General features: G+C 42.9%; 1 protein-coding gene across 1 annotated transcript in view; it reads right to left on the bottom strand.

Annotated features, from left to right (window-relative positions):
* Positions 1–1,819: 1,819 nt before the first annotated feature.
* Positions 1,820–21,886, bottom strand: part of LOC144825053 (nicotinamide N-methyltransferase-like) — a 41,903-nt gene continuing 21,836 nt past the window's right edge. The window contains exon 3 of the mRNA XM_078683963.1: positions 1,820–2,252. Coding sequence (XP_078540089.1) covers positions 1,820–2,252 — 433 coding nt within the window. The remainder of the gene's footprint in view (positions 2,253–21,886) is intronic.

The following is a 21,886-nucleotide window of genomic DNA, read 5'->3' as shown; positions in this document are numbered from 1 at the left end:
GGAAACGTTTTGAATCTAGTCTAATCATAGTATGTTGAACCGAAAGGTTACCCTTCAGATATAGAGACTATGCTAGACTTGCACACTGTGTTGCAAAGGTGTATGCATAGCACTAGGAAATCTGTTTGAGTTCCAGAGAAGGGAATGACAGAAACAGTGCTATATCTTTGTAGCTATTGCTCTGTAATGTGTGTTTCCCCCATGTACAATGCAGGACAGCACCCATGATATCTGAAATGCATTGCCACATTTACTCAAAAACCTGCCCCAAATTCTCAACCTCCACATTGTGTTATCTAGGGAACACATTAATCGTATAGCTCATGACATTTAACAAAGTATATTAATACATTTTCTGTTTTAAAACAAATTACAGCCATATCAAATCATATGAGCTGCCTTTTAGGGCTTGATTATGGCGGTGGCAGTCCCACTGACATACAAGCCATTGGTCAGATTGCCGCATTACAATGCAGGCAGTCGGACCGCAGAGGTTGAGAGAAAGACTACCACCTCTGACAGGATCCATGATCCCATTGAGGCAACGGTCAGACGCGTATCTCTACAATGAGGGCTGGGCCTGCGCAGGCACCACTGTAGGGATTACGACTATGATGTCCCTTTCCGACTGCCTTTTCATGGCTGTCCAACCTCCATGAAAAGGCAGCTAGAAAAGGATTTTGGGGGCTCCAAGCAGGATCCCCATTCCACATGGAGCCACATATAGTCCCCCCACACATTCCTGCACCCTGTGGCAGGTACCACATGGTGCCTGGCCCACAAAGCAGGGATATGCACAAAGTGCCCTTTTCCACTGTGGCTTGTGCTGTGGCCTTTTTCCTCGGCCACAACACAAGCCACTAGTGTAGCTGTTAAATCCTAATTGGGTAGTGGGACCACTGACTGATTATAGGACGGGGTCCTGCCCGCTGTGATGGCAATCCGCAGTCCGACTGACCGCCATCATAATGATGGCATTTGTCTTGATGTTAGATAAACTACAAAAATCCTTGTGGATATTAAAAGTAGATCTCTGACACAATTCACTGAACACAACTCAACAAAACCACTAAAGAATTTGCCAGCTCGCTTCAACCTGCATTTCCATTGTAGGTCCCTATGGAACTACTCTTTCAGCCTGATTCATGAAGCTAAATTGCACTCGCAAAGGGTAAGATTCTCAGAATCTTGCCTTTTGCGAGTGCAATTTTGGCATTTGGGATTCACAATCCCAAATGCAAAAATCGCTAATGAAGAATTAGCTAATATGCGAGGATTAGCATTTAAGGAATCTCTATTAGAGATTCCTTAAATGCTATTCATGACACTTTCAAAAATTGCGATTTTGCTAATTTGGGCCGCTATTTACCGAGAGGTCAGACCTCTCGGTAAATAGCAAAAACTCAGAAAAATGCTTTTAAAAGCATTTTTCTAAGTTGCATGTTGCACACACACATGTCCTTTGGACATGTGTGTGCGCAACACCTGTTCAAATGTGCATTTTAGGGGTGCTACAGGGTGTCCTTTGGACACCCCTGGCACCCTTAAAATCGCTATCTTATTTGCGAGTAGTAAATTGCTACTCGCAAATAAGGGATACTCCCCATTCATTCCTATGGGCCTTTTGGCCCATAGGAATGAATGGGGAGTTATTCCTTTTTTTGCGAGTAGGAAATTTCTACTCGCAAATAGAGAACATGTAGGAATCGCTATTTATTTAGCAATTCCTACATGAATGCCGTTTTGCGTGTCCTCAATAGCGAGTCGCTATGATTCGCTATTAGGGTCACGCAAAACGGCCCGTACATGAATCAGGCTGTTAGTCTTTTTCTTTAAATGCAATAAGCAACAACGTGCTAGAAAAATCAGCCATCGAATATAAAGTTTTATTAGCTCTTTGAGTGACATGTAATTCTTTAATGGTGAAGCCTGAGCTTATTACAGCCTTTCTCACACATTCCTCACTCAAGCGTATGACTGGGAACTTGAGACTGCCAAGTTTGTAAAAGGTGCAATCAAGAAAAGCATGTATTATGAGACAACCACCTGGTTTTAGCAGTGATGCCATACTTTTCAGGGCCTTGCCGTAGCACTCTTGATCCTTGTTCAGAAACTCCAGACAAAATTCACTCAAAATGCAGTCAGCTTGAGCAGGAAGTACTGGGGCTACCAAGTGAGGTTCGCAAATTTCGGCTGTGATAACTTCTTTTATAGCTTTTCTTATCTTTCCTTCTTTCTCAATCCACATTTTCCTGCAAAAAAACAAATACATGCTATCAATATAGTCATGCCATTGTTTATTCATAATTTACACCAGAGTTATTGTTTTTTTCATTAAGGCCACCGAGGAGAGTCGCCATGTACAGACTACGGCCTCATCCCACTATAATGTTACCAGATGGGGCTTTTGGAGCCTGGGCCTCCATTGAAGACAATGAATTGCTCCAGGCTTCTAATGGCTGGTAAAAGCCCAGAGCTCCCAGTATTCTAATTTTTGTCATTCACAGCTGTTGTTGTGAACAACGGTCTCATGGAGACCAGGAGGATTTAAATCCCCTCGGGCTCACTGAGGCCTTTCTTTTATTTGTTAGAACATTCTGCCCTCTAGTGGTAGAATTTTCTAATAGCCATATAGCCCACTGTAGATGGGCTATACTGGCCAGGTAAGGCCTTCCCCCTTGCTAAAGGTCCCGCCTTTGGCTTCATAATGCTGGAGCGGGCCTTTAATGACCCGGTATAGCCTGCTACGGCAGGCTGAAAGGCTATATTCACAGGCTGTCCTTTAAAACCCTGGCTGCTTTCAGGGTACGAAGCACTGGTTAACAATGTACCTTCAGGAGAAGAAATTTGTCTTTAGTCATGCACAATTCTGAAGCAAATAATTTATCCTGCTAAATGCTTGCATTCATACACAAGCTTCCAAACATTGTTGTGAAAGAAGCACCTTAGTCGCAGCTTGGAATTGTATATATCTTGAACATGAAGCCTCATTGATGCAAAGTAGTCATCTGTAGGGAAATCCATCTATCTATCTATCTATCTATCTATCTATCTAGCTATCTATCTATCTATCTATCTATCTATCTATCTATCTATCTATCTATCTATCTATCTATCTATCTATCTATCTATCTATCTATCTATCTATCTATCTATCTGTCTATCTGAATTCTTTGGTATGAGTATACACAGGGCTGAAGACCAAGTGGTCCATTAAGGTCAAAAGAAAACTAAGATGGCAATACAGGACCATAATACATAAAACTCTAAATAATTCAGAAAATGGATATAAACATGAACCAAAAAAAATGATAAATAGAAACAATATATAAGAATATACATTGAACCTGTATAATACATAAAACAGCGATGACAATACTGGACCATGATATGTGGTAACACATATTTTTTCAAAGTACAGCTAAAAAGAGACACTGATTGGAATTAGAAACGTTATATATTGGTTATTTTTCTTTCTTTAATATTTTTCTTTTATGGATAATGGTGAAGGCTAGTGGATTTCAAAAACTATAACTCGCGAACCCCACCATGCTCTATATTGTTGTTAATAATAGCAGTTACGTTGCGATCAACCCAAAGTCAAACTTCAAAATTCATATTTGACCCCATAAGCCAATACAGCAACCTTTCAAAAACATAAGGCCCGATCCTACTAAACTGGAGTCCACGCTTGTCACAAATATATCTTTTTTCCAGATTTCCCATGAGAAGATATAGCCCTAACGTACTAATATCTATATACTCTTCCTACCACTTAGCTGCCCATGGAGGATTTGGTGCAAGCCAGAACCGTGCTGCCTGTATCCTAGCGTTGATCATCATGAAAAACACTATGGGCCATATGTATCATAGTTCCGTTTTGCGAATTCTAAATAGCGATTTTTAAGGAATCGCTATTTAGAATTCGCAAAACGGTATGTATGTAAAAAATCGTATTTTTTTTGCGATTCCTTAATCTTCTTTATTTGCGGATTCGCAAGTTGCGAATTCGCAAATAAGGAATAATTTCCCATTCATTCCTATGGGCCAGGAGGCCCATAGGAATGATTGTGAAATGCATTTCATTTTGCGATTCGCAAACTGCTATTCGCAAAATGAGATTGATTTTAAGGGTGCAGGGGTGTCTCAAGGACACCCTGCTGCACCCCTGAAATCAGCATGTGTGTGCATATGGCGCACATACATGCCCTATGGGCATGTATGTGCGTCACATGCCACATTCACAAATGCCAATTTGTGCATTTTTAAAAGAAATCACAAATTACCACCAATTGAAAGTTGGTGGTAAATTGCGATTTCTTAAGCTTAATTCGCTATAGTAAAATGCTTCATACATAGCATTTAAGTAATCGCAAAAATGCGATTCCTTAAATGCTATAGCAAAATAAGAAATCTCAGATTTATGCGATTCCTTACGATGCGATTTTTTAATACATATCAATAAATGCAAAACAGCCTTTTGCGATTCGCAAAGGCCGGAATTCGCCGAATTCCGGCCTTTGCGAATCGAAAAATCCTTGATACATATGGCCCTATACCCCTAAACTCTATGGGAACTGGCCTTAAGTGCCAAAAATAATTATTTGTGGATTAGGATATATTGATCCTTGGATTACCATGGACATTTCCCCAAATACCATTTTCCAGTAAAGAGCGATCTCATTACGTGTTGAATATATGCACTGTATCGGCCATTGACTCACCCCACCGGAAGCCTACCGAGCTTGCCCAGCAGCCCTATTTAAAATTAGTGTATTGTAAATGTCTTGTAGAACCTTAAATTTGTGAACTTTTAACCTGGATATATCCGCACACAGGTTGTTAAGTCGAATGGCTTCAATAATCGTATTGACATCAATCCGTGTGGACAAATTACTACAATGTTTGATAGGGCAGCTAAATTAGCTGTCTGTGCTCGGATTTAATTACATACTGTACAAGGCTGTGTTTGGATTGAACAACATACTGTTAACATCTTTGTCTTGTTCATGTGAAAACACACTAGACGTGGCTAAGATGATATATGTACTGCCATTCTTATAGTCATTTATGTCTAATGAAATAGTGTTTTTAATAGGCACTTTGATGACAGAAAGTTATATTACACAATTCAAAATTTTTGGGTGCTCCAGACTGGTTTTGGATGTTGTGTGTATGGCATTGTTTTTGGGTAATGTCCAATTCTGCACTATTTTGCAGCAGGAGTGTTGTCTAGTGTAGCAAATGAGAAGTTCACTTATTGACCACAATTTGTTAAGGGGTTTAGTGCTGGTTGTTCTGTTTCACTGCTGCAGTTTTTTGTAATAGGCATCATGCCAACCAGTAGATGTGGTCAGGCCCTATGTCCAACCCCCAGGCAGGCAGCCAACCCCCCGTGGGCAGCCTGTCCCCCATCATTCATGACCTTAGGCCGTGCACTGTGTGGGTTTGTCCGCAGAGCTGATTAACTGCCAGGCCTTACATCCAACCACCTATGGGCAGCCAACTCCCCCCGCCAGGAATGGCCTTCAGGTGTGGGTGGTGTGGGAATTGACTGCAGACACCAAATGCTTTGCTGTGCAAGGCTGAAGGCCATTCGGAAAACCACCTGTTTGTGAAAACCCTTTGCTCCAGATATACAAAGTTTTTAAACCTTAATTTCTCAAAAACATCTTAACATATTCTAATCAAATCATGCTTTCTGGGCCAAGATCTAGCTTTCTGACAATTTAGGTGTAATTTCATTTAGACGCTTTCCCTGAACAGCTGTTTCCTATGGAAAAAAGAAATAGGTAGATTACATTTTAGGACCCCTCTTTTTTCAGTGCCTGCTTGATGGATGACATAAAAACGTTCCAGTAAGGAGCTGATGTAGAGAGAGAGATTGAGGAAAGAGAGAGAGAGCGCGCGAGAGAGAGAGAGACTGCTAGTTGCCCCATCAGTTTTATGTTAATAATAGCTCTCCTGCACAGCCACAAAAATACATTCTATAGATGATCCTACTTCTGGAGCGTTTTAGTGAACCACCAGTTGCAGCTCTTCAGAAGATCAATTCATTGAAAACATTAAATACATGCATCTTGCCTGCTGACATTCGCGGTTTAGGTGCAAGAAATTAACTTTTTATTTTAACCTGTAATACAAAATTAACCATTTAGAATTTCTCCATATTATAAGCATCCAATACAGAAATGTTTGCCTTATATGCAATAGTAGAGAACAAGTTTGCCTCTTGGACATTATATCAAAATATTACAAAATTACTGTGCACAATCATGCTCATTGTGTAAGCCTTCTGCTTGCTCACTGATATTGCTCCAGAAAATCTGCGAGCAAAAGTAGTGTTCTTCCAAATTTGAGTCTGATTGAGGAGGCTTCAAACTTCTATCAATGGCATGAGAGGAATTCAGGTAAAAGCTGTAAAAATGTGCCAATAATCATTACCATTAACTCTGTCTGGTACATTCTTCTTCCTTAATACAGGGCATTTTGCAACTCTCCTTACATTTCAAAATTTACCATCCACTGTGTGGACAATTCCCTAATTAAAACCCATCACCTTTTTGTAATTAATGAAGTTAAAGCCATACTTGTCTGCAAATCCTGCAACTTTGATTCTAAAGCTGACCCAATCACCTACCCCAAAGTGAGAAGTTCTTACCTTCTTAATAGCATCGTACTTTCTCTTAGCCTTTTCTTTTTTTTTCAATGCAGAAACTCTCATGAACATAGTGAATAAAGCTTTGCCAGTCCATAACTTTTGGGATCATAAAGAGACAAGATAATATCCCTAAACTCACTTAGCTATTATATATAGAAATTAAATAAAGCAAGTAGCCAGTGAACCAAAAAGGAATTCTGATTAGGCACATGGACCCTGATGTAAAACCATAGCCACTAGATGCCATCACCAACCTTCTAATCTGGATGATTAACACTCAAGGTTCTGAGCATGAGTTCAGAGAAGATCCCCATAAAAGGATGTGTACTGTAAATTATATAATGTAAGAAATTAGTTTTACCTCAAATAATAACCAAAATCTTTGTCATGGTAAACCCTTAAAGACACTATATTAATCTGGAGCTCAATCCCCAGGTAGCTATGGCACAGACCATACAGGTGTAACTTAGAGGTAACGTATTTATGCAGTACTAAAACAAATAATGTTGAAATGCAAAACAATAACAATCTGTACATGAATTAGAAATGTATCATAACATTGAATTAACAAAATTACACACAAATGATAAAAATACAATAAGAGGAGCTAGCATTATGATTTTTTAAATTGTTAAGTAGGAATAGCACCAAGAAGCACAAAGTGCCAATGATAGCTGATAGTCGCTGTAGAACAAGGTCTAGTCCAATTTGACAATGACTGTGATGCAGTGTGGGTTGGATACACAAACCAGGTACATCCTGCTCAAAGATTTTATCATCTGATTTTAGTCCTTTAAAACCCAATCCACAACAGAAGTAGACTTTTAAAGCCTCCCAGTACTTCAGGGATGCACTCACTCATAGGGTGTCTGGCATGTGCCAACAGGAAGGTCCAGTCCATGTCCACTTGCCAATGATCAGCTGGACAGTTGCATAAAAAGCCTCTTGTAGCTTGGTGTGTCCTTGTACCTTAAACAGAAGGTCAGCCGTATGGCCCTTTCAGGTCACCTCTTTGTCCTGGGAACAAGCTAGAGAGCATGTCCAATTTCAATTATCTTCTCAGATCTCAGACAGGAGGTTCAGTCCTCTTCTGATCTTCCACTGGCCCAGGAGTCTTATAAAGTTGGTGTCTGGAGATACCACATTATGCCTGGCAAGAGCTAGTGAGTGTGTCATATGATTTCTACAAATTAAGGAGGGCTGTGTATCTGTACCACATAACTATCAGAATTTGGAGTTTGAGGTCACACATACTATCAAAGTATGTTGGCCCAATTCCTAGCTAGTTCAAAGTGCCCTATCTGAACCCCTAACCTTACCAGGGCACCAGATGATATCTGCAACCTCAGAATACGACCATTCTAATTCCCCAAGGATATCGTCGAAATAGATCTGATCTTTTGTTGTCTACTTTTGCATGCCCAAGAACACAAGAAAGATATGAATTGGCTTTTCAAACATGTATTTAAACAATAGTATTCTTGTATAAAAAGTGTTAGCTGCAATTATGAGTAGGATGAAACAGCATTATAGCCAGCATTACAAGAATGATGACCAGGATAAACAGTTCCTGTTGTGTGATTATGATTATACGCATACACCCTATCTAATACTATCTACACTGAGTGCATAGTGGGAGTACCGTCTGCCAGATACTTTTGGACAGGCCAACTCCCATACCTGTGTATGATATGTCAAGAAGACAATCTTCTGTAGAGTAGGCTTACAGGATGAAGGTTAGAGTCAGCAGGGCTGCATCTTCGTCACAGTGCACAACGCTCTAAGACAATCCCAGCAAACGGCTCCTCTGCTGAATTTGGCTCACAAGCAGTTTATAGATTACAAGCACTGTTCCAATCACACTGTGTCAAAGGTAAAGAGCTGGTATGACTGTTAGCCTGGAGCCTTAGAGCTCTTTCCAACTAGACAACCAAATGCAAGGGCATCAAGTACAATGTTCCTAGCCTTGGACAGAGCATTCAGGCAACGTGGTAATAACGCATACCTTGCAGTCCCAGTGTGCGGAGGGGACCCGAGGATGAAGCATGTCACCATAGGGTGAGTGAAGGTTCTCATCCAAACACATGCAGTGCCCCACCTGTCCCTTTTCCCTTTTCTCTGCCTGTAGGAAGGTGGCTACCTGACTATGGTTACCCCAGATTTTTTGCCTGTGTTTAGCTGGTTTTTTGACTTAGTTGACCTGGTTCCCTGCTAATCAGGGCCCCAGGCCATCTGCTCTCTCTGTAAAATGGATTCCATGTACCCTAGGTACATACCCCAATTGGAAATGGACTCCTTGTCAGCCCCTGTATAATGCACTATAGGTGCCCAGGGCATAGGGGCCACCAAGGCCTACCAGGGGCTGCAGCATATCTTTTGCCACCCCTGGCTGGTTCTTAAATTGACACAACTGGCTGATCACTCAGCTGGGGTAAGGTGGTGTAATCACCCCTTGCTTAGGTATAGTATACCTATATCTAAACCTATATCTGGACACATATAAACCTGTGAGCCACTCCTATGGAAGGCATCATCAATCCTGGAGGCAGAGTGCTTGGTTTTATGTGAGATGGAGCTCTAGCATGAGCTGAGCCTGTCTACAGCCGTCGGGAACAACTCCCTAAGCTGTTTCAGGATAAGGCCATGCCATATACTCTTAAGTGCCTTATAATCCTCGCGGTTATATAGCAACTTTGGTTTGGCTTTATCAAAACATGTCGTGTAAGGTGTCATACGATTTGGAATACTATCCCCTCGCCAGTTCTGGCGACGGGGATAGAATTCCACCCCTCTAGAGGGGTAAGACATGTTACTTTACTTAAATGCGGTTAATTTCTAAAAAGGCCTTAGATCCACAAAATGGATGCCTCTGCCACAGACAAGAGTCTGACCCCCTGCAGCTGACCGAAACTCAGCCAAATGGGGCCTGGACAAAGGGTTTCCTGTCGCAGGGGGGTGTTATCACCCTCCAGACAGGAGATAGTGGATTGTAGCAGGGAGGTTTGAAAGAAACCAGACACTGCTTGGGGCGCACAAGGCTGCCCCTTGCATAATCCGGCCAAACCGGTTCTGGGGCACTCCAGCCCTCGTGCCAGGGCGGCCTGGATCAAAGGAAGGGGGTGTATCCACCCACTTCCTGGGTCCCACCCATAGGAGGGGACCTAGCAGGTAATCCAGCCCCCAAAATTAGTATAAGACTGGGAGCAGTGCCAATGCACTTCAGATTTCCTGATGAAACATAAGAAATGAAACTCTGGACCCTTCGACATCCTACTCAACATAGAAGACTGAAGAATCTCCCTTGTGGTCAAGGAGTGACCACCCTGTGCAAACAGGCACCATCCAGCCATCAACGTCTGCTTTGTTGCAGTTCCCGCCGGAACTCGAGCGACAGAGATCAACGAGATCAAGCTTGCCTGCCTTCCAACAGCCCGATCCACAGTCCCTGCAGAGCTGAGACCCGTGGAGGCGACCGGAAGCGTGGGGCACGCCATCTTGAATTGACCACGAGACGCTGACCGTGCAGCCCACAAGTGACCCTTGAAGCTGCACACCGGGGTTTGAGAAGCCCCCACCCTGAGCCACTCTTGCACCGAAGTTCAGCCCTCCACACTCGACGAGTGCTGCGTGGGGCCCTTCTGCTCCATTTGGCTCAACGCATTGGCCCGGTCACTTGCCAGCTGGCTAGTGGTCCCTGTGCCGACGAAACTACAAATACAACTTGTGATTCTGGTTGCTCCAGATTTGCACCAGCTCCCCTGAAAAGGAGCCCCCACTCTGACCCTCCTGGTTCGAGTGAGAAGCAATCTCCCGGTTCCGCGTGGATTGCTCTTGCCAAGTGTTGTTTGCTCCAAACTTGAAGCCGACTGCGCCGACGGTGAGAGCCCTCGTGGGACAGATTGTGACCCGCTCCTGGACGTCGCAGATGCCCCAGAGCCCACGTGACAGCAGAGAGAAGCTCCTCGATGACCACCTGATTGCGCCCGACATTGCCTGGTTCCGTCCTGGTTCCACCCTGGTCACTGCTGAGTAACCCAGACTCTGTCCCCTCTGCTTTCAGGTACTTTTCGACTTGAGTCCACCCTTGGACTCCACTGGACACTTCTCTTTCACCCCGCCTGCAGCCCTTTCAGCTTCAAGCACCAAGAGCCTGCGTGACGAAACCCGACTCAACTTCGACCCTGTGCACCCGCTTCCTGTGGGTGAGGTAACTTTGCTCCGCCGGTGTTCCCACACTGGTACACATCTCTAGGGTCTGTGTCTTAAGTTTTGTTCCTCTAGGTTCAGCGGAAGTGTCCTTAAACTTTAACTTTACAACTTTTACGCACCATTGGTTAACATTGGTGCATGCGTGCGCTTTCCGCACTGCACCCGAATCCCGCGGGCTTTTCCCGACTTCAGCACTGCTTGTCCTGACTGCTCCCAGCGATTCCCTAGGCCCTAGGCCTAACCACTGTTCGATTGGTATCTCTTATACCACTTGTTTAGTATATGGTTTGAGTGGCCCCCCGCCCTCATCCATAATTGTGCAACTTTGTATGTTTAAACTGTGCTTTTGATTTAACGCTTGTGCCCCTTTATTCATAAAGAATACTGGGGATTGTTTTTAGTAATAAATACATATATTTTTATAATATATACTTGTGTGGTGTCCTTTCATTTGATATTACAGGATTGTATGTGGTAAAACAGCTCGCTTAACACAACCTCTTAAGTTAAGCCTTTAGGCTGCTTAGTCCATGCTACCCCTAGGATAGCTTGTCTAATAAGGTTGACTTACAACCAGACACAATAAGGGATTGTTTGGTCTGATAACAGGTGGTTCCAGAATTGGAAACATCACCTATCAGGCCAACTTCTCACACTGCCATTCTTTGTAACCCTGTATAAGGTGTGAGTATAGATATTTCGTAAGTGGCACAGTACAGATTGGCTAGTGCATGCTGCCCCTGGACCCTTAGTGTAAGATACACTCCAAAGTACTGTATCATACATTCACAACATAGCAGGACATGTGGCGATTCCATCACCATTCGGCCTTGAGGTTGAACATCCATCATCCATTGCGGAGTAGCAAAAATAGTACCAACATTCTTTCAATCTGGAATAATACTAGTGTTATGCCTCAGAATACATTGGAAACCAAATAATATAAAAAGGAGGTAATCACTCTGAATACAGTCTACAACATGCTATCAAAGTCAAACCTAATTGCCTTAAAAAGTGTACCACTCCTGCGGTATTTGAAGAATTAAATACTCAGTTCACAAGTTCTCCAAAATTCTGCAGCAGGTTTGAGCACAGGAGTGATTGTATTTCAGAACAAGACCTTGCAACTTGAAGATCAAAAGTTTCATGGGCAGATGTTAATGCTGCGTCCTTTTGAAGCAATAAGGCTTTTAGTCAGCTTAGCTTATTAAAGTTGATGTTAAAAATAGGAATTGAAGGCCAGAAGGTAATGTTCCTAGTCGTGTGTGTGTGTGTGTGTGGATAAAAATAACATGTTATTACAATAGGTAATGACCCTGGAAACTGTCACCACATATGGCACTCGGGGTATCATTCCACAACTACCTTGGTCATTCAGGATCAAATAACTTCCATTTGAAAGCAATCTGTACATTGGCCGAACCAAGGCAGCTTTGACACCCTTCAGATAACATGCCAAATTGGCCATGAATGCATTGCAAGCCCATGAAGTGTCACCTCTTTTCAGACTAATAAATGGCCAATCGAAGCTTCACATTCATTTCAGCTTCAAAAGGCTTTGGTTTCCCTACCCAGACACCTGTAATCAAAAGGCAAAAATCATGTCTTATGTGAACACTCTCCCCAAAGCTTCATATCTGCATAGTTTTTGATTTATTTATTTTTTGTAGAGTTTTATACAGTGTGAACTAGACCCAAAGATCTCAGTTATCAGAGCGCTTTACATAGCACCAGTTTCGTTACACGAGGACATATTCATTTTTGTTAGGCACAGGAAGTTTAAGTGATTTTCCCAGAATCACAGGATGTTAACCGTCGTTGCCAAGACTCGAACATGGTTCCCCAGCTTCGAGGTCGACTGCTCTAGCCGTAAGGCTACATCTTTTGAAAAGTTAAAAGTGTTTCAAATAGGATGTAAAATGAAACTTTGATATGGACAAAGAAATAAACCCATGGATCCACCATACAGCTGATGGTGTTTCCGCTACTGTAAAGGGTATTTCTTCTAAATGTTCTATGTTTAACATTATGGAAATTGCATGTTTCTTTGCCATTAGTCTTTGTGTTAAATTATAATGCAAAAACAACTCAGTTGCACTTACATATCTCCATGACTCATTGTTTGATTTCAAAACCTGCAATGTCCAGCTCAATTGCATATTCAATCTCAGCTGACTTTGCCCATGCTGGAATTTGAATGCAGATGATAAATATTATTTAATGAATACATTTGAGTGAACAATGTAGTGTTATCTACATCAGCCATGCTTTTCCCTAATTTGCCCTGTCATTTTCTCTCATGAGTTCAGCAGCATCCTGCTAATAAGATGTTCAAAGTTCCTTGTATATGGCGTATATGAATAGTAAGCATGGGCGGATATTGCGAATTGGCAATCCGCGAAATTGCGTATTTACGGATTCGCAATCCGCAAAATCCGCGAACTCTCGCGAGTTTTGCGGATTCCTTTTTTTTTTGGGCGCATATGAATAGTAAGCATGGGTGGATTTTGCGAATTGGCAATCCGCGAAATTGCGTATTTACGGATTCCCAATCCGCAAAATCCGCGAAATCTCGCGAGTTTTGCGGATTCCTTTTTTTTTTGTGTTCGCAAGTGTTTTTGCCATTTCGCGAGGGTTTTTTACCAGTTCGCAAACGCGAACTTACTTGTCGGGTAGCAATGGTCGCGAACATGTTGTTTCTACGTCTGGTTCATCACAGCACCCTCTGTTTCACCACTGCCACCCTCTGTTTCACCACTGCCACCCTCTGGCTCACCCATGCCACCCTCTGGCTCACCCATGCCACCCTCTAGTTCATCACTGTAGATTATGGGTGGAAAAGCACACCTGCCCTTTCTCAACTGACATGAATGAATTAGGGGCTGATTAATGTGTCACTGAATTTGAACTTCCAGGCTGGCACCTGCTTCCTTATCTGTAATTGCTTTCTGTTGCAGTGTAATTTTTTTAACAGGACCTTCGTGGTATACTTGTAGCTATTCTCTGAGCCTTCTGTGAGGGTCAGAGCAGGGTCATAGAATAGTTGCAAGTAGGCAACTGAACTCTGAAGGGGCCCCTCAGGAAGCACTACAGGGAATGGTTACTAATGATAAGATTGAACTTTTGCACCTGCTGAGTGCTTTCAGTTTTGCAAAAATCCAAATATCCAGCAGCATCCACAAAAAGTAATCCTTCCAGGTCAAGATCCAAATCAAAGGGACCAGCACATGAAGAAAGCACTGGGAGGAGCCTGCTGGACAGGAACAGGAAGTTGGAGACTGTGGGGCACTCCCTTCCTCCCACCCCCCCCCCCCCAAAATGGACTCTTGCAAAAGAAAGTGCAGGCAAATGTCAACCTGAGGAGTTATTCTGATAAAAATCATAATTTTCAAGGTTTATGCTGCCTGCTGGTGGATTGCTTGTGCGAAATTGCAAATTTTGCAATCTCGCAATTGCGAGATTGTCGCTGCTCGCCGCATCTACGTGTTCGCAAGTGTTTACTCCCGCGAAATGGTATAGTATTCTAGTTGGCAAGTGCGACCAAGCAAAAAATCCGCTTCACACTGATTTACGGATTTTCGGCAAGTTCGCGAGAGTTCGCGGATTGCGAATTTACCGAAAATCCGCAAAATCCGCGAGCGGAACGGATTTTACGCTCATGCTTAATGAATAGTTTCGAACATGCTGCCCTAGGACCCAGCAAGAAATATTGTATATGCATGTTGTCAGAAAGGAGAGACAGATGTTCCTTAACTGCAGATAAAGGTGAATGCTGTAAACATTGACAGTATTACTTTCCTATGCTGTATGTAGCAACCACTCCTGATTGTTCTGTCTGCACATGTCGGGGATCTGATCTGCTGGCTTTAAAACCCAATGAGGTGTGTAAAAACGTGTATGACAGCCATTAGTGTCAACTGGCCACACTAAGCACCTGACTGACCCTGAAAGTGGAGAATTATATGTACCATTACGAACCATATTATTTAGCTGTTTGTTCTATAAATTTTGAAAGGTATTGCTAATTTGAAAAACGTGCAAAATAGGGAACATTAGGTGTATTCATGTTTTTGATTTTAGCTAAACCCAAGCATGTAGTTTGCTTCACTGTCTTGTTCAGAAAAATCATTTGTCTAGGGATTACACAAACTCTAAATAAAGCATCATTGCACTGGACTTGCCAGTGTATGGTTCCACAAATTGATTTTAACTCAATGTTTTACTTCCAATATTCATTGCAGTGCATGACCATCTGGGAAATAAATGACTTTGAATAGAGTAATTTTGTTGTGTCACATATTTTTTTTTCACTGTGGAAGGGGTAAGCTTATAGTAATATGAAACTAGCTCTAAAGGTTCATTAATAGAAAAATGTGCAAACTTTTTCAAGAATGTCTTTTGAACTACCCACTGGTGGCTTTGAGCAATGTTCCCACTGTGTGCAATTGAAAACTGCACGTGGAGTACTACCTCTGTGTAACTAATGGTGTGCATAGAGAAAATAACAATAAATGTCACCATATTTTGCAGAATTTAACTACAAATCTTCAGTTTTGCAATACTGTGTAAGAAAGCATGATTTTGACAGTGGTCCTATCCCAGCTATCAGAAATACTACAAGGATGGATGATGTCATCCATAGATACTTTTAGCACACAACGAATCTGTAATGTTTCTGGAGGACCAAAAATATCAAATGGGACCTTATCCCAAACAACTACATTAGGGACAGGAAATGCAGAAATTTTCACAAGGGACAGGTCTCTTCACACTTTGGGGCCTATTAGATGGCGGGCGGACTTATGTCCACCCACCGCCCTAGGAGTGCTGGGACCGGCCACCAGTGGTGTGTCGGTCCGGTACCGGCAATTAGGAGGCCACCGCAATAGTGGCAGTGGCATCCCATATCCACATCATTGTAGCTGGCGGTGCACACAGCACCGCCCGACGCATTGCTGTGGCTGCACACTGCGCATTTGCATGCACAACGTAGCAGGCACCGAGCGGTGCCTACCAGGTTGTGCATGCAAATGCAGGGGGTACCATAGGTACCCCCCATGTTCCCCCCCCCATGTACCCAATATCCTGGGTCCCAACTGCAAAATCTGCATGCCTTTCTGTAGTGGCGTTGAGGCTGAATCCCGCATGCATAGTAATATGGATGTCGGTGTCTAGCAGACGCCACCATATTCAACCCTTTTCAGCTAGGCCGACTCATCAACCGGGCAGAAAAGCGGTGGACGGTTTTCCCGTCTGCCGTGATACCCCCTTCCATCATAATATGGCGAGGGAAATGGGAGGCGGGGAGGGAATAATGTAGGGTAGATCGCCACTGTGATGCGGGCAGTGGCCATCTGCCCGACATTGTAATAGACCCCATAATGTGTAGAATAACGAGGCTTCAGTGCCTCAGCTACCAGTTCAACAGCAGATTGTTCTGTAAAATGCACTAATCCCGTGGAGTGAAGCATGTGACAAATCTGAAGAAAAATCATCAATGTCTGCAAAGTAGTCTGAGGCACTATCTGCAATAAAAGAAACCTCACATGGCGACAATCTTGCCAACATTTTTGTAAATAAAGTCGAACAAATACATTTGTCACTTTGCAAAACCCAGTTAACAGTCCCTTTTCCACTGACCTCTGTCAGAGCATTAACCTGTACGGTTGAACCGATCACTAAGTTAGAATCCTGGGTGCCTCTTGATATTAATTCTTTTAAAAAGATCCTAGGCAGTATTAAATCAGGTTTCCCATGTGATATTCTTCCTGTTTCAATACTACAGCAGCTTGATTTACCATCAATGATATTAATCGTAAAACTACTCAATGCTTCCTTACAAGAGGCTACGGTTGCATCCGCCTGGAATCATGCCATGGCTCTCCCCTCTTGAAGAAGGCTAATGCCTATTCTGCCAAGCCATCAAATTTTAGGCCAATTTCTTTGCTCCCTATTTACTCTAAAATTCTTGAAAAGCACATAAACCTACAACTAACTCAGTTTATTGAATCCTCCAACTATTTCCATCCCTCTCAATCCGGCGTTAGAGCCAGTTTTTCGACCGAGACAACTCTCCTTGGAGTTAAAAAAATGGTACGACAACGTCTGGATTCTGGGGACAGGGTGTCTCTTATATTGCTCAATTTGAGCACAGTGTTTTACACGGTATCTCACACCGTGTTAAATAAATCCCTTCAGTCCTTGGCATTTCTGGCCCTGGTTCCCCAGCTTCGAGGTCGACTGCTCTAGCCGTAAGGCTACATCTTTTGAAAAGTTAAAAGTGTTTCAAATAGGATGTAAAATGAAACTTTGATATGGACAAAGAAATAAACCCATGGATCCACCATACAGCTGATGGTGTTTCCGCTACTGTAAAGGGTATTTCTTCTAAATGTTCTATGTTTAACATTATGGAAATTGCATGTTTCTTTGCCATTAGTCTTTGTGTTAAATTATAATGCAAAAACAACTCAGTTGCACTTACATATCTCCATGACTCATTGTTTGATTTCAAAACCTGCAATGTCCAGCTCAATTGCATATTCAATCTCAGCTGACTTTGCCCATGCTGGAATTTGAATGCAGATGATAAATATTATTTAATGAATACATTTGAGTGAACAATGTAGTGTTATCTACATCAGCCATGCTTTTCCCTAATTTGCCCTGTCATTTTCTCTCATGAGTTCAGCAGCATCCTGCTAATAAGATGTTCAAAGTTCCTTGTATATGGCGTATATGAATAGTAAGCATGGGCGGATATTGCGAATTGGCAATCCGCGAAATTGCGTATTTACGGATTCGCAATCCGCAAAATCCGCGAACTCTCGCGAGTTTTGCGGATTCCTTTTTTTTTGGGCGCATATGAATAGTAAGCATGGGCGGATTTTGCGAATTGGCAATCCGCGAAATTGCGTATTTACGGATTCGCAATCCGCAAAATCCGTGAACTCTCGCGAGTTTTGCGGATTCCTTTTTTTTTTTGTGTTCGCAAGTGTTTTTGCCATTTCGCGAGGGTTTTTTACCAGTTCGCAAACGCGAACTTACTTGTCGGGTAGCAATGGTCGCGAACATGTTGTTTCTACGTCTGGTTCATCACAGCACCCTCTGTTTCACCACTGCCACCCTCTGTTTCACCACTGCCACCCTCTGGCTCACCCATGCCACCCTCTGGCTCACCCATGCCACCCTCTAGTTCATCACTGTAGATTATGGGTGGAAAAGCACACCTGCCCTTTCTCAACTGACATGAATGAATTAGGGGCTGATTAATGTGTCACTGAATTTGAACTTCCAGGCTGGCACCTGCTTCCTTATCTGTAATTGCTTTCTGTTGCAGTGTAATTTTTTTAACAGGACCTTCGTGGTATACTTGTAGCTATTCTCTGAGCCTTCTGTGAGGGTCAGAGCAGGGTCATAGAATAGTTGCAAGTAGGCAACTGAACTCTGAAGGGGCCCCTCAGGAAGCACTACAGGGAATGGTTACTAATGATAAGATTGAACTTTTGCACCTGCTGAGTGCTTTCAGTTTTGCAAAAATCCAAATATCCAGCAGCATCCACAAAAAGTAATCCTTCCAGGTCAAGATCCAAATCAAAGGGACCAGCACATGAAGAAAGCACTGGGAGGAGCCTGCTGGACAGGAACAGGAAGTTGGAGACTGTGGGGCACTCCCTTCCTCCCACCCCCCCCCCCAAAATGGACTCTTGCAAAAGAAAGTGCAGGCAAATGTCAACCTGAGGAGTTATTCTGATAAAAATCATAATTTTCAAGGTTTATGCTGCCTGCTGGTGGATTTCTTGTGCGAAATTGCAAATTTTGCAATCTCGCAATTGCGAGATTGTCGCTGCTCGCCGCATCTACGTGTTCGCAAGTGTTTACTCCCGCGAAATGGTATAGTATTCTAGTTGGCAAGTGCGACCAAGCAAAAAATCCGCTTCACACTGATTTACGGATTTTCGGCAAGTTCGCGAGAGTTCGCGGATTGCGAATTTACCGAAAATCCGCAAAATCTGCGAGCGGAACGGATTTTACGCTCATGCTTAATGAATAGTTTCGAACATGCTGCCCTAGGACCCAGCAAGAAATATTGTATATGCATGTTGTCAGAAAGGAGAGACAGATGTTCCTTAACTGCAGATAAAGGTGAATGCTGTAAACATTGACAGTATTACTTTCCTATGCTGTATGTAGCAACCACTCCTGATTGTTCTGTCTGCACATGTCGGGGATCTGATCTGCTGGCTTTAAAACCCAATGAGGTGTGTAAAAACGTGTATGACAGCCATTAGTGTCAACTGGCCACACTAAGCACCTGACTGACCCTGAAAGTGGAGAATTATATGTACCATTACGAACCATATTATTTAGCTGTTTGTTCTATAAATTTTGAAAGGTATTGCTAATTTGAAAAACGTGCAAAATAGGGAACATTAGGTGTATTCATGTTTTTGATTTTAGCTAAACCCAAGCATGTAGTTTGCTTCACTGTCTTGTTCAGAAAAATCATTTGTCTAGGGATTACACAAACTCTAAATAAAGCATCATTGCACTGGACTTGCCAGTGTATGGTTCCACAAATTGATTTTAACTCAATGTTTTACTTCCAATATTCATTGCAGTGCATGGCCATCTGGGAAATAAATGACTTTGAATAGAGTAATTTTGTTGTGTCACATATTTTTTTTTCACTGTGGAAGGGGTAAGCTTATAGTAATATGAAACTAGCTCTAAAGGTTCATTAATAGAAAAATGTGCAAACTTTTTCAAGAATGTCTTTTGAACTACCCACTGGTGGCTTTGAGCAATGTTCCCACTGTGTGCAATTGAAAACTGCACGTGGAGTACTACCTCTGTGTAACTAATGGTGTGCATAGAGAAAATAACAATAAATGTCACCATATTTTGCAGAATTTAACTACAAATCTTCAGTTTTGCAATACTGTGTAAGAAAGCATGATTTTGACAGTGGTCCTATCCCAGCTATCAGAAATACTACAAGGATGGATGATGTCATCCATAGATACTTTTAGCACACAACGAATCTGTAATGTTTCTGGAGGACCAAAAATATCAAATGGGACCTTATCCCAAACAACTACATTAGGGACAGGAAATGCAGAAATTTTCACAAGGGACAGGTCTCTTCACACTTTGGGGCCTATTAGATGGCGGGCGGACTTATGTCCACCCACCGCCCTAGGAGTGCTGGGACCGGCCACCAGTGGTGTGTCGGTCCGGTACCGGCAATTAGGAGGCCACCGCAATAGTGGCAGTGGCATCCCATATCCACATCATTGTAGCTGGCGGTGCACACAGCACCGCCCGACGCATTGCTGTGGCTGCACACTGCGCATTTGCATGCACAACGTAGCAGGCACCGAGCGGTGCCTACCAGGTTGTGCATGCAAATGCAGGGGGTACCATAGGTACCCCCCATGTTCCCCCCCCATGTACCCAATATCCTGGGTCCCAACTGCAAAATCTGCATGCCTTTCTGTAGTGGCGTTGAGGCTGAATCCCGCATGCATAGTAATATGGATGTCGGTGTCTAGCAGACGCCACCATATTCAACCCTTTTCAGCTAGGCCGACTCATCAACCGGGCAGAAAAGCGGTGGACGGTTTTCCCGTCTGCCGTGATACCCCCTTCCATCATAATATGGCGAGGGAAATGGGAGGCGGGGAGGGAATAATGTAGGGTAGATCGCCACTGTGATGCGGGCAGTGGCCATCTGCCCGACATTGTAATAGACCCCATAATGTGTAGAATAACGAGGCTTCAGTGTCTCAGCTACCAGTTCAACAGCAGATTGTTCTGTAAAATGCACTAATCCCGTGGAGTGAAGCATGTGACAAATCTGAAGAAAAATCATCAATGTCTGCAAAGTAGTCTGAGGCACTATCTGCAATAAAAGAAACCTCACATGGCGACAATCTTGCCAACATTTTTGTAAATAAAGTCGAACAAATACATTTGTCACTTTGCAAAACCCAGTTAACAGTCCCTTTTCCACTGACCTCTGTCAGAGCATTAACCTGTACGGTTGAACCGATCACTAAGTTAGAATCCTGGGTGCCTCTTGATATTAATTCTTTTAAAAAGATCCTAGGCAGTATTAAATCAGGTTTCCCATGTGATCTTCTTCCTGTTTCAATACTACAGCAGCTTGATTTACCATCAATGATATTAATCGTAAAACTACTCAATGCTTCCTTACAAGAGGCTACGGTTGCATCCGCCTGGAATCATGCCATGGCTCTCCCCTCTTGAAGAAGGCTAATGCCAATTCTGCCAAGCCATCAAATTTTAGGCCAATTTCTTTGCTCCCTATTTACTCTAAAATTCTTGAAAAGCACATAAACCTACAACTAACTCAGTTTATTGAATCCTCCAACTATTTCCATCCCTCTCAATCCGGCGTTAGAGCCAGTTTTTCGACCGAGACAACTCTCCTTGGAGTTAAAAAAATGGTACGACAACGTCTGGATTCTGGGGACAGGGTGTCTCTTATATTGCTCAATTTGAGCACAGTGTTTGACACGGTATCTCACACCGTGTTAAATAAATCCCTTCAGTCCTTGGCATTTCTGGCCCGACACTTGGTTGGTTTTCATGTTTTCTCGCCAAGCGGACATTTCAAGACTTCTCATCAAAGGCGACTTCTAAAATCTATTTCTCTCCGCACGGGGTACCCCAGGGCTCCATTTTAAGCCCCCTTCTGTTTAATATATATGTATTAAACCTCTGGCAGTGATCGCAGAAGAGGCTGGGCTGTCCCTTTTTTCTTACGCGGACGATACCCAAATTATCTTTTTCCTTTCATCTGAAACGTTGCCCGGACCATCAATTCTTCAGGCCGGTTTGAGTAGCATTGCATCTTAGATGTAGGCTAATGTAATCAAACTTAACGGACTGAGGTCCTTAACATCTTGGGCCCCCAGCCCTGGCCTATAGAAATGGGTACCCTACCCTAGCCCACCCATCAAGTTCGCAATTTGGGTTTATTATCGATGA

This window comes from Lissotriton helveticus, chromosome 3_1 (genome assembly GCF_964261635.1).
Source record: "Lissotriton helveticus chromosome 3_1, aLisHel1.1, whole genome shotgun sequence".
In the NCBI taxonomy this organism is placed as follows: Eukaryota; Metazoa; Chordata; class Amphibia; order Caudata; family Salamandridae; genus Lissotriton; species Lissotriton helveticus.
Note: the sequence above shows the minus strand (reverse complement) of the source record. Positions and strands in the feature narration are given on the sequence as shown.